The sequence below is a fragment of the Phaethon aethereus genome (genome assembly GCF_964289735.1).
Source record: "Phaethon aethereus genome assembly, chromosome: 10".
Taxonomy (NCBI): Eukaryota; Metazoa; Chordata; class Aves; order Phaethontiformes; family Phaethontidae; genus Phaethon; species Phaethon aethereus.
The window spans coordinates 3748209-3762204 of NC_138586.1; the positions used below are offsets into that span (position 1 = coordinate 3748209).

Consider the following 13996-nt stretch of genomic DNA (forward strand, 5'->3'; position numbering starts at 1 on the left):
AAAAGCAAACCTGTAATTGTATGTGGTCAGGGAAATAAACCAAAAATACAAGAATGGCTGACCTGAGCTCTTTGGGGGTTTTCCCCCTTCCTTTCTCTTCCATCCCTCTCCTGGAGTCGTCCCTTTCTCTCTACAGAGTGGTAGAGGGTCTCTGAACTGTTGTACGGTATTTTTAGGACTGTGCTTCTTAGCCCTCGTAACGCTGTGCACAGCTCGCTCCGTATCGCGTGACAGCGCAGGGAGCCCTGGAAAGAGCGGCTGCCAAGCCATGCCTGGTGTTGCCTCAGCGCAGCTGTACATTATGAGTGTCAGCCGAACCAGAGGTAAATCTGTTGGGTGCAGAGCAGGGGAAGCTGTGCTACTGTGAACTCGAGAAAGGAGGAGGGAGTGTGGATCTTAGTTTGGGAGCTTCGGTGTTCAACTGAGTGTCAAAAACTGGGAGCTGTACTTCAAAAATAAACCTTGGAGTGGGACCCAGGTGCCTGCTCTGTGTCTCAGCCGGGTTAGGCCATATCCTAGTAGGTGAACACCCCAGGAGAGGAGGGGCTCAGCTGTGGTTCTCCATCCTCTGTGCTCAAACCACCAGGCTATTGTATGGAAACTGCATTTACATTCTTTACTGTGGACTTTCCAACAAGAAAAAGAGAATTCTGTTGTGTTTCAAAAGGGTGGTTTTGAGTTCCTGCAAAAGAGAGTTCCTACTAGTTCACCAGGTGGTGATGGGACTTCAGTTCAGCTCCAGAGCTCGGTGTCTCCTGGGTGGATGGAAAGCAGCTAGCAGCCAGGCCGGGCAGCCCTGGGAGCCCTGGAGCCCAGCCGAGGCAGGTAGCAGCTTGATTTCATGTGTTGTGCTTTATTGACCACATTCTGTGTACTGCTATGAGACTGGCTGTTGTGTTATGGGGTGTTAATGCTGGAAGGACTCACGTTCCAGTCCGGCAGATAGAAGGGGAGAAAGGGTAGGGGAATGAGGTCATTAAAGACCTATCTCTATGAATTAGGCAGTGGCAGCTGAAAACCTTATCACCCAGGGGCTATTTTAAAAACAAACATATCTTGCAAACAGGCTCAGTTTAGAATCTTGGTTAGCTCGTGGGGAATTTTTAATAAGCGTCGATGCCAGTTATCATGAAATAATCTATATCCCACCCAAATTAACCAAACTATTTAATTTTTTTTTGGCCTTGAGCTACGTTAGTATGATTGACAAATCGTTCTGCACTTGAATTTGAAGAACTGGTTTGGGGGGGGAAGCAAGTCTATTTGCCTTGCCTTGGGAGGCCATCTGCCAAGTGAGATGCCTTGTGACTTTTTTTTTTTTTGAGGGAGATAATTAACAAAAACACAGCCCTTAAGAAAAATGAAATTACTAAAAATGGCATAGTATCAGTGAAACATTTTGGTTTTGAACAGTTCATTTAAGTATAGTTTTGTTTTATTGAAGCTGGATAACACAGTCACTAAGGGACTCCAAGGCCCAGTTCCGGAAGGGGAATCCTTGGCCTGGCTGAAAATGGAGTTTTTTCCATTGATTCCAGCAGCAGCAGGATTTGACTCAAAGTCGTTACAGTCCTGATGTATGCAAAATTCACTGCTGGATTTTTGCCCTGAGAAAGGAAGGAGCATGAGCTGGCATTTGAAGATTTGGCTGGTCAAAATATCAAGAACAAATTGTTCTTTATCCTATCACTTTGCTGTGTTAAGATTCTATTGGTAGAAATCGGGTGATACACTTGGGGTAGATGACTCTGAGTGTGGTTAGGAAGCTTTGGAATGGGTACAAGAATGGCAACAAGGTAGAAGAGTGCTCCTGAATACTCTCCTCGTTCCCATGAGTGAAGGCATTAGAGCAGTGTTCCTCATCCTGGAAGGACCACATGATTTGTTTTGGCGTGAGGGGAGAGGGAGAGCAGGAGAGTGTTAAAACCATCCCTAGACTATTTTGGTCATGGTAGCTTTCACTCGCAAGAACAAAGTCCATGGTAAATTTGAAATTTCCCAGTGTTCCTCATTACTCTTCTATATTTCTCCCATTGTGCTCACTTCTGTGCCTGGAAAGGCTTGTGCCCAGCTTGGTTTAGTTTTCTGCAGATTTGTGGAGTCTCATCCAATTCATGCTGCAGGTGGAGCATGAGCTGAGATCACTGCAACAGGACACAGCAAGTCAGCTGCTAGGACAACGTGATGCCAAGCCCATTGCATGCACATTGTTTAAATCTTACAATCTGACACCAGGACAACCTGCATTTGTCTTTATTGCTGTAGATAACTCGAGGAAGGGGAGATACATCTCTGGCCTGTGGCGGGAAGGAAGAGGAGAGGAACTGACGTACAAGAGTGTTCCAAACAGAGTAAGTTCAGATACTCTCTCCACTCCCTCTCTTGACATAGAGGTAGCATCCCTCATGTACCCCAGACTTCAGACTATCCTGAATGATTTCTGTAGTTGATTTCTGGTTTTTAGAATGTTTTTAAGCAATTTATTTGAGTTCTGTGGCTGTTACCGTAAACTTGGCAGGTTAGATAGTTGCGATTCTGGGAACTAAGGCCTGAGAGCAAGTCGTCTGTTGTTGTTGTTGTGAGTTGTTTTTGCTTTTGTTGGTTTTGTTCTTTTTTTTTTACTTCTCATCAATTATTTGCAAATATTTGCTGCTTCTGGGAATTCAGTTCTCTGAAATACAACATGAAGTTCAAAGAAAATAATACCAGCCAAAATATTGTCACTTAAATTAAGATGGAGAACTGTGGAAATCTGTTTTTTGTTTTCTTTAGGCGTAAGAGTTGGAGTAGATAATTAGAGCTTTAGTGGCCAGAAGAAAAATGTAGGACAGAAAGATGGTCCAGCCCTTCACACATAGTACAGAACTGAGAGCCAAGCCCCACTCAGTTAACTTTCCAATCAATTAGATAAAGAAAAATGCTGATTTTGTGCCTGGTCTGGACTCTGTAATGTCTTTCCTGATATGAGTTCTGTTCAGCCAAAAATACCATCCTAATATAGAAGATCTTGCTGATTTTTATGGTTTTCTAGTCTACTACTTAACATAATCTAATTTATAATCTGTTTTTTTCACATAAATCAGTAATTAATCTTATTTAGAACAAGTTACATGCTCTGTTATTAGAGACCATTGAGTGGCATCATCCGTGGACTTTAAGGAGGTTTCATAATTTGCACAAGCTGATATTCACCTTATCTAAACAGAAAGGTATGTCTTCGTCAGTGCGACTTTTCAAAGATCAGAAGTACCATGAGCTGAAAGGGCAGTGTATCCAGCAGAGACGGCTCTTCGAAGATCCTGAGTTTCCAGCTTCAGATGAGTCCCTTTTCTATCAATCGGCACCACCAAGAAAAGTTGAATGGAAGCGCCCAAAGGTAACTGATGCTCTCTTTGTGAGGAGGTGCTGGTTGTATTGTTCCACTACTGTCTTGTCTGTGCTAAAACAGTTATGCGAGTATATTCTTCCTCCCTCTTTCCATTCATTTCCTGTCACTGTGCGATTCAGACAGCAGCCCCTCTATGTCACACTACTGTCCGAAATGAAAGTCACGCTTTACTGTAAAAAGACAAAAAGGAAGCATTCTGTGCAGCATAATCATGCTTTTTACTGTTGATGGCACTCTCATAAGAAGCAGTGGTGTGAGGTGACTCCAGCCATAGTGATGTTGAAATCAGCCCTCTATTTAATTAAAGAATACCAGTAATGGGTCAGTCAATACAGGCATATATTCTGCAAATAAATTCTTCATTTCCTGGGTCATTCTGTGGATATGTACCTGTCTAGGTTGCTGTGTTTGCAGAAGCATTTCAGCAAGGTATTGAGATTCTTAATTGAAGTATCTCTTCAATACCTGTCACTTCTGAGGGCCTGGTGTGTGTGCACAGTAATCACAATATAAAATCTGAGCTTTAGCTAGCTAATCTAGCAATCTAGTGCCCCCCAATTTGTCTCTTTTTTTTCTTTAAGTTAGATATAACCCTTGCAAAAAGCACTATAGAAAATTGGATTTTTATTAACTGAATAGATAGCATCTTACTGCCTGGAACACTGGAAACAACTCAATAATGTAGGATTATTGTTCATTATTATAGCTTACTGCATGTTTTCAGAGTAACTTGTGCCTTATTAAAATGTATGGCAAAAGGAAGTCTCACAGTAGCAAGGGGAAGTTTCTCCATCTCAAATAATGGCTAGTTCATTTATATGTATAAACAAATGATGCATAATATTTCTTGGAGGAGAGGGTAGGAAAGAGAATAGCCACTCACTGCCCAGCAAGGGGTCTGTCTGAGGCAGCAAACAGCAAGGCACCGTTGGTGGAGTGATCCTGTTACACTAAAAAAACCAAACTTGGATATTTATGACTGCCACCAATGGAATGAATTGAGAGCCCTCATTGTCAGCACATACTGACTTTCCGGCCAAAGCAAATGGATTCATTTCTGTTCCGCAGGGAACTAACTTGTACTTCCAGAATCAGTTGGTTCTCTCTCTACATAGTGCCATAAATAAGAGGGAACCATGTGTGTATAGTTGGCTGTCAGGTTACCTTTTGTGTTAACTATACTGGAACCACAAAGCCCAGCTACATACAGGTCTTAAGAGCTCTGGATGACTTCTGCAATATAAGGCAGGACACTCCCAGGGAATACTCAGCTACACTGATGTGTAGCTGATGCAGAGGGGAGGAGGTGAGTTCCCAAGAGTTGTCTAAGCAGACCTTTGTTCTGTAGTGAACCTGATACCCTCTTCCTTGGCTGTGTTTCGTAGAGGTTCTGGTGAAATCTTAGTAGCAAGTTTTACTCTGGGGGAATGGAGAGTCTTCCTTTATTGATTGCTGTCGTCTCTGGTCTCTGCATGGCTATGCTGAAGTTACTGTGGATTTTGCCCTTGACTTCTATGAAACCTCGATTACACACCAGTTATTTCATATTCAAAATGAGCAGCTATAGTCTGTACACAACTATTTGCTACTTTTACTATCATCTTAACAGGAAAACAAATATGTCACTTGCTTCTAATTGTGACTAATGTACTAGACCTTTCAAATTGTTAATATTACTTATATTTGGTATCTGTTAGTTGGTTTGCTCTGAGGTTTTATTCTTCACATATCTTGTATTTATAAAGTAGTTCACAGCCATAAGCAAATAATGCAGAAGAATACAAAATCATTCCAAACTTTGACAATGTGGCTTTCCATCAGGGAGTGTAATCTGTTCTCATACTCTGACAAGTGTAATGAAGAGGACAGTGGAAGCCTCTAGCCCGATGCACTTAAGTGTGATGAATTTGTCCGTTATTTCACCCATGTCCACTTCTGGGATTAGAGTTAATCTTCTGGAAGCACAAACTTGGGTGTCTTTTCTTAGAAAACATGATGCCAGTGACAATGTGATCTACTTCACATGCAACTGGTACTGTTTCCTGTCCTCTGTGACAGGGGCTAACAGATGAGGCTGACCAAGGTTGCACTGTATTTGCCAGGATGGTGTTAGACTGTTGGGGTATTTTTCTTCTTTTTTTTTTTTTTTTTTCCTGGTAGTGTTCATTTCTCACAGCAGCTTCAATACTGACATTTTAGTGAGCAGAGCTAGGGTTGCTTTTCTGCTTCTCATTTTAGTTTTCCAAGTAAGACATGAGACTGAAGAACAGAGAGAATGAATTTGGAAAAAAATGTAGGCATTCCAAAGTCTTTGGGTTTATTTTTATTTCTGTAGTGCTTTCCTGTTTATTGGAGTTTTTCATCCCCCATCCCGAACAAGAAATACCATGCAACCAGTCACAGCGAGGTCAGGAAGAGCCTTTGTGCTTCCTAAGAGATGTGAAGCAAGAGCTAGACTCTAGACAAGGATGCCGTTTTAGGCCATTCTTTTGTGCGTGTGTGTTCATTCAAGATGGTGATCAGTCATACAAAGTCTAGTTGAAGGCCAGTAAGCAACGTTGTACCCCAGGGATCAATACTGAGTCCAGTCCTGTTCAACATCTTTGTTAATGATCTGGATGATGATGTAGGGACATTGGACTAGATGACCTCCAAAGGTCCCTTTCAACCTCAGTCATTCTGTGATTCTGTATGCTGTTCTAAAGCTGTGCCTGCCTTCCTTGCTCCAAGAGAGAACAGCTCTTGGGGCCCATGTGGGGCTACTCCTACAGATTTGCAGGGAACAGCTAGAGTGTCCCAGTCTTGCCCTTCTTGGGTGGGAGAGGGAGTTGCTGCCTAGGACGTAGTGGAAGCTGCCGTTGTTCTCATGGTGAGCCGCTTAGAACATCTTGACGGAGAGGGGCTTCTCTCTGTGCAGCACAGCAGAGGTGAGGATCTACTTCCCACTGTTTGTTCATAGGTTATCTCCGCTTTGCCATGCGGAACTATATTGTACTCTCAGTTAACTGGCTGAATGCTTAACTGTCTTTTTGGAGTGATGGGCTTTCCTTTTTTGGAGAGGGAAATGGTCTTGCAATATGAGTGTAAGGTGAAGGCCAGAACTGTCATCTACTGAGATAGCAGGCCACTTAGGTGTCTTGCCTGACCAACTCACTGAGAAACTACAGCAGTGTCTACCCCAGCCACCCCCAGATGTTTGCACAGCATCTTGAATGTGAAGGAACTAAACGGTGATACCCAGTTTCCTGTACTCCTACCATCAACACAGGCAGTGGGTAGCCTGTCCCGATGCTGGTATTTGTACGCTGGTACAAGCAAGCACCTTTTTGCTTTAGAAAGCCTGTGTAGCTGTCTGAGCAGCTGGGGAGTGCTGCCCAGTGCACGCAGAACTGGGGCATGTCTCTGCAGTTGCTGTCACTGATGCTGGTGTCCAAACAATTACATCTGGGGTTTGTGAATCTAAAGCTTTTTTGAGGAAAGGTGAAAGCTGATATTCTAGTTTCAGCTCTCAAATATGCTCATGCTTTGTTCACTTACCCTAAATGGTTGGTGGAGGCCAGACAGAGCAAATGCTTAGGAAGAGTATCTGTATGGTCAAAAGGGTTTTATTCTGCCCTAATGGAAAAAGGAGTATAAGTGAGAGAGAAAAAAGAGGAGGAGGGGTAAAGGGTTTCTTCCACTTTGTTTTTGTCCTTGGATCTGCACCTGCAATGTTAAATATGTTCTGTTTGCTCATTCCAGTCAGGCTCATGGGGATAGGTCATTAACAATCTGACATTAATTACTTGTTTTGTACTTTTAAAGTCTCTTTGGGAAAGAGAACAAAGACAGGGTAGTGTTACTTCTATGACATCCCAGTATTAAGAAACTGGAGAACACAAAAGGCACCATGTAATTACCATGCAGTCTCCCTAGGATGGCGTGACTTTCCAAGGAGAAACGTTGTTACGGAAAGTTTATCCACCAAATAAGAGCAAAGCACACTGCTTATGTGTAGTGCTGGGTCTTGGTTTCTTTGGGTGCAGTTTGGTGTGATTTGAAGGCCAGGCCGGTGGGTTCTGATTGTACACAGGACCTTAGGTGCATGTTTGCTGATAATGCTGTATTTCAGTGCTGGCTAGTTAATGAACTGAAAAGGTCTGAACCCACCTGGGATATTTGATGGAGCTGGCTAAAACGTGGAATTGGCAAGTTGTAGCACTCTGAAATTCCCTATTTTATTCTAAGTAGGAAAAAGAAAAAGTCTGAATGTGCCAGAAGATTTGCCTAAAAATGAGCTTGGATCTTAGTTTGCTTTGTTTCTATATCACCTTCCATTGTGATGGTCTCCATACCAGTGACGGGTTATAAAAAGTAAAAATAGTATAAAAATGCCAAACTGTTTTTCACTTCTGGGAAAAAAAAATGGAAATATTGGACTTTATTTCATAGAAGAAATCATCTTTGTCAGAGTGACATTTTTGTTGACAGATGACACCGGTGTCAGACTGCTGGCTGTGGTTTCCCTGGCAGTCAGCGTCTTGCCTCCTGCCCTTCCTGGCCTGCTGTAGCCCCAGCGGAGGGGAGGGCCTCGCCCGGCCAGCCCTAGGCCGTTTATGGGCACTTTGGGACTTGCCTTGCCCAAAGGTTAGATGCTCATAATGGATGTCTGATGTGGGGCAGTCACCACCAGCTCCCGCTACAGGCAGTGGAGCAGAATTGATGTTTTTAGGGTGTGATTGAACTGACATACCTGAGATGTTGCCTCCAGGCTGCGATGAATCATACCCCAGAAGTGCCTGGTCTCTGCCAACCAGAAGTTCAGAATGTGAATTCAGGTGTTGATGCCAACAGCGTGAATCCTTTGCTGGTGTTTCAGGACGTTGGGCTCTGCTAATATCTCAGTTCCTCTGTCTACCTGTAAAATAATAACTGAGCTGAGCATGACCATTTCAAAAGCACAGCATCTTCCAGAGCCCTTCAGCGTGCAGGAAGACTCCTTGCTGTAACGTGTCTTTATGAGGTATGGCTTAGTCCCTCCTTTGCCCTCCACACCACACAGGGAGGTGCTCCCACTGCGTCTGTTCTGTTCCAGGCTGCCACTGAGGGAGGGTGGGGTCAGCATATCCCCACCTTCCTATTGCAGCACCTGCACGGACCCCCTTGCATCATACGAAAATCGAGGTATGTCGTTCCCTCTTCTGTTTGTTCCACAGCATCGCAGAGGGACTGTGTCTCTGCAGGTTGTGGGGGAAGTCATGCAGGGACTGGTCAGAACTGTCCTCAGCCAGAAGGGCTCAGTCTGTGAGCAAGGATTTATAAATGGCTGGGTTTTTGTCACAGCCACTTTCAAGAAGTGCTTTTAGAACCTAATGCAGAGCTGAGGGACTCTCCTTTTTAGAACTAGGTCCCCACAATTTACATCAAAAGCAATAATGTAAGACACAAACCACCTGAAATTTTCTCTGGGGAAAACACGCTGGTTTGTTAGAAAAATAGGAAGAAAGAATCCCCCCCATTGGTGGACGTTTTCTGCTCATTAATATTGGCGTCAAAGTCCATCCTGCTCTTTTCCTGTGATTTCCCTGGAGTTTCCATCCCCTCTGCCAGGCTGAAGTGGGGCTGGGGGTAGCTGTCTCTTGCCAAGAGGTAGGAGAAGCCTCTCACCCCCCTGCTATTTCTCCTGGCCCTAGGATGTCCTCGGCCGCCTGTCCTGGTTAACCCCTTACTGAGGGCAAACGTTGCCTCTGTGTGGTGGTCCTGGTCAGTATCGGCTTTTAGCAGCAAGCAGCTCTAGTGAAAATACTTGGGAACGACAGTCGCTCTGCTGAAAGGATATTTTGTCTGTCTTTATTTTTAACTAAACCTTGTGTTTGTCTCAATTTTTTCACCGAGTACTGACCTTGCAAAAAGTATTAAATCCCAAGAACATCTTTTCAGTGTTAATCAAATAGCAGTGATCCCTCAACCAGGACAGACGTCCATGTGGGGAAAGAGAGAATAAGCTTGCTTCAGAGATAAGTGATGTTCTTTAGTTATTCATAAAGGAAAATAATAGTCTGATCCTACAGAATGAGAGTCTTATGTGCCTTCCTGGTTTTCCTGCTTGACCCTCTGTTTTATAAGCCTTGTTTTTGCTTTCGACTGCATCTTCCCTTTATGAAAGGGCTATGATTGTATCCTTATGTTCTGGAAAGACAGAGCTGGTTTTTTTTTTTTTTTGGTAAGACAGCACAGAAAGACCCTGTGTGACGATACTGCCTAACTGCTTCCTAAGAAACCCTTCTTGTGTCCCAAGCCACAGGAGGGACTGACTGCTGCTGTGTTTGATTAAATCCCCATTAACTCACTGGTGCCAAAGTTTAGATATCTGACTGAAAGTGGAGAATTGCATACTCGTAGCCCACTGCCTGCCCCATGTTCCTATAAACACTGCCTGCCATGGGCCCAATTCTCCACTCTTCTCACCTATTTTCCAGTGCTTTCAGGGGTGGTTAATCACTATGCAAGTGAGAAGGATCAGGATAAGTCACTGTGTTCTGGAATGATACAGTGATGGGAATAAACAGAACAGGCGTCTCCCTGGCTCCCAAATTGGGGAGTGTGGGATGAGCAGGTTGGTGACTTATCCAGGGCAGTGTGAGGGACTGAGGTGTCGCAGCACCCAGGAGCTCCGACTTCTGCACCTGCACATGTTTCTTGAAGGTGGCACCAGCTTTTGTTCACTTCTAACTGGTGAAAAATGATCAGTTGTCTCGGGAGCTGAAGCATCTTCATATTTGCAAGTGCTGATTTGAACCTTGGAAATATCCCCTGCCTCTATACCTGCCTTAGAAGATTTTGCCCTCCTTTGGAAGGCAGAGGAGGCTTGGGGCATGCCTGCCTGGGCACTTAGTCTGGGTTAGCTTTACATATTTAGCATTCATGTTCTTTATTCCACAGATGTTCTTGGTGACAGGCTTTGTGGTCACAGTAAGCAGTCCTTCAGAATGTTTAACAGTATCCCAGTCCTCATAGATTTTGTGTCATGAAAGACTTGGCTGTCCTGTGTAAGCATACTGCGTTAAATGTCCCTCAGAGATAATGTAGGGCTTCCTCATTTGATTCCTCTCTCTCTTCTGTAACTGCATTGCTGCAGTCTAACCCTACTTTCCAGTTTGACTGTGAACAAGAACAGAGACATCTACTCATGTTTGGGACTATGTGTCGAGTCCAGCAATGCATGCAGGATTGGCGCTGGAGAGGGAGGTATCCTGGCACTGCGTCTGGATTTAAGCAGTTGCCCGACAGCGTGCTGCAAGCAACAGTTTCAGGGCACGGAGCAGAGTGACAGCTCATTGCACCCTGGGATATCTGCCAGGATGGGGCCTGGGGATAATCCAGAGCTGGAGGAGAGTGGACATTAAAGGGGAACACCATAAACTGGCATGACAAAGTGATGTGAACTCTTAGCAGTACAGTGTAGTTACGTTGCTGCCTTCTGTGTGACAAACTGATTTGATTGTAATAGCCTCTGTGAATAGTGACACTTCTCTGGTTTGCCAGATTCCCTCCCCACGCCCCCAGCTCCCTTCTGGAGTGTAGTTCTTGATTTAATGATCACTTTGTCAGATCTGAATGTGCTTTTTTCTCCCTTCGGCATATTCTTTCTACTTAAAAATATGGGCCAACACCAGTGCTTTTGCTTAATCAGAATAGAGGTCCCTCCCCATCCACCTTCTCGCCCCTCAAGCTTTGCAGGATCTGATTATTGTTCTTCTGCGAAAATGTGACTTACTCTGCAAAGGCTGCTGACATGTCCTGAAACAGCCAAAATTTTGGTTTCTGTTTCCCTGTCTATGCCTAGAATTGTCCACGTTTCTCTATTGTTGGTGGTTATTGACTCTTGTTGAAGTGCAGATGAACGCAAGTTGCAAAGTCCTGTGTACTGTGACATTTGTGACATTTGTTTCATGTTGTACTTAAAATATTGGCACATGTGGAATGTGTCTGTATCTGAGAGGTGAGGAAATGTGTTTCAGAGTGTGGTGGTGAGCCTCTGCTGAGCTTTGAGGGAGCTCATGAATCCTTTTATGTGCCTCAAACGTATGGAGGCACTGATGGGAATACAAAGGTGGTTTCAGGTTGTAGATTGTGCGAGCCACGCGCCAGTGTCTTGCAGCTTGCTTATTTGTTGTGCTTCTCTGGAACATGTTTGTAGGAGAACAGGACTGTGAAAGATGTGGCCTTGCACTAACATGAAATAAGTCTCAAGTGGCTTCTTTTTGTGTCTGTCGCATCCTAGAGCATAACACCATGGATGTTGTCTGCCGCAGAGAGACCAAGTGAGTCTGAGGTACCAACTTTAACCTTCAGTGGGTGACTTGCAGACATTGCACTCCATTACTGGTGTTGTATGGGGTTCCTAGAGGATTATAGGACTTCCTAGATTACACTATTTATCATTTTAACAGGCACTTTTGTATGCTGTACTTAGCTGTGATTACAAATGAGTGCAGTAGCAGGGAGGCTATTTGCAATTGTTACAAATAGTTTTACTTGCCATTAAAAGCAGATTTAGCTTGTGATCTTGAGCTCCAGCTATAGGAAGGATTGTTAGATGTTTCTTTGCTAAACATACATATGTATGTCTATAAAGGGAAGGGTTGGAGTGCACCTTAATTTTTGTAGAAGAGTATAAACCTTGCAGACTCAAAAGAGGTATAAAAGGTCATAGGCAAAGTAGGCTCTGACCTAAGTTTAAACACTTCATCTTAAATAAATAGGAAAGAGATTGAGAGCTAAACTCTGGGAAGCAGTCTGCCCTGGAAGATAATCGTAGAGGTTAATGGGATGGTATCTGTACACATTAATCATGTTTTCTAGGTTAAAATTGTGGAGGTGAAGGGAAGACCATGTAGTCCTCTAGATATGATGCAACCTTCTGTTAGTATGGAGGGGGTAAGTGGACAGCAATAGGTAGATGGGAAACCTCCAGAAGAAAATTATTTTTAAATGAAGGTACATTAATCTTTTCTTTCCTCATTATCTATGTACACGACAAACTCTGTACCCCGTAACCTCCTGCAAATGAAGTCTAGCACAGCTGAACGTTTGATTTGATAGTGTTAACATCAAGCATCTTCGGTGCTTGATTACACTGAGCTTGGCTGCAGCCATCTGTCATTCTCATGCAGGTGTCAATCTGCAGAGGAGAAATAGCTGCTTGCCAAGCGCTGGCTGCCGTATCCTCTGTGCTGGAAGTAAGGACAGGCTGCTCTGGGGAGGAAGGTGTTAAATCCATCCCAGCTGTGGGAGTTCAGATGTTGGCATCGCTCCCAAAGATGTGTGTGGCAACACAAAAGCATGCTCTTCACATCCGTTGCCCTAGCAACTGCACATTCAAATGGCAGGGGTTGGCAGTTGGATCGGGGAAGAAGATGATGCAGTTGCAATTAAGTTGAATTGTCTTCAGGTTGTTAGATTTAATTTTGAGCTGGGGGGAAGGCGTGGGGTGATGGGTAAACATTAGTGAACTATGAACTGCCACCCATTTGAGATCCTGGTGTAGGCAGGACTCCATCATGCTGTGTGTCTCTTTAAGCGTAAAATTAGTGCTGGTACTTCTGAACCTAGTTTTTTTTTGTTGGAGAGACTAAAAAAATCTGCCTCGAGAGCTTGATTTGTTTAGTGAGGGTAGATTTAGTGGAGTTAGCAATCTTCCGTACATCTTTGTTGTCGCTGTTCTGGCATCCTGGTGATCCACAGAGTAGGGTTGGGTTATTGGACTACTAGGAGATGTCCAGAAGTGGGGCAAAGTCTTTCAAATCGAGGTCAGAACAAGCCTTATCCTTACTGTATGACTGTAATTCTGGATCACCTAGATTCAGAATCTGCTTTGTTGTTGTCTTATTTGGTGAAATCAGTTCATTTGGATCATAAATTTGGAAATTTAATGTTGTAATGTTCAAGCGGGGTGGTTGCCACTTGGTTTTGCCCTGGAGTACTGAGACAGAGGTGGTCAACTATGATTTGGTGCCTGAGATGTACATGTGAATCCACTGAAATCCAAAAGCACTTAGCAGCACCCTGGCATGTTTTCAGTATATTGAGACTAATGTTTCCCATGCTTTTAAAGCCCAGACACATTTAATCAAAGGCAAGAACACTTAAACAAGCATTGCTTACAATGGTTCACGCAACTGGTTGTATTCATTATCAATCACAAAGTCCTGATCTTGTCTCTAGTTGCGCATCAGAAATGGTTTTCAAGCCAACTGAATGTTCATGATGAGTCTAGGCAGTAAAGCCCTCTATTCATGGGACTTGAGATGTGAATGACCAGGTGGATGTGGGGTGCTAAAAACATAAGAGAAATAGCACCAGGAAGTACTGTCTTGGATGTTTTTTCTACTCCTGGAAAAAGCATAAATACTAAACTACCTGCCTGTATTTTGAAGGGGATATTGAAATCTAAATGTTACAGAAATACTAAGGTTGGGTGTGAATCAAGCTTTTAGCATTTGGTTTAGATATTGATCATTTCATCTACTGATTCGTACCTGAAGATAATTTCAGTTTATGGATAAGAGAAGAATATTTGTATGCTGAAGTACAGGTACTTTGTGCACACAAGACAAACGCAGTGAA

General features: G+C 43.6%; 1 protein-coding gene across 1 annotated transcript in view; it reads left to right on the forward strand.

The window, feature by feature from the left end:
- Positions 1 to 2275: 2275 nt before the first annotated feature.
- Positions 2276 to 13996, forward strand: part of CAPN6 (calpain 6) — a gene marked incomplete at its 3' end in the record, with an annotated part of 56190 nt that continues 44469 nt past the window's right edge. The window contains exon 1 of the mRNA XM_082003970.1: positions 2276 to 3376. Within this exon, the coding sequence (XP_081860096.1) occupies positions 3212 to 3376 (165 nt within the window). The 5' untranslated portion in view covers positions 2276 to 3211. The remainder of the gene's footprint in view (positions 3377 to 13996) is intronic.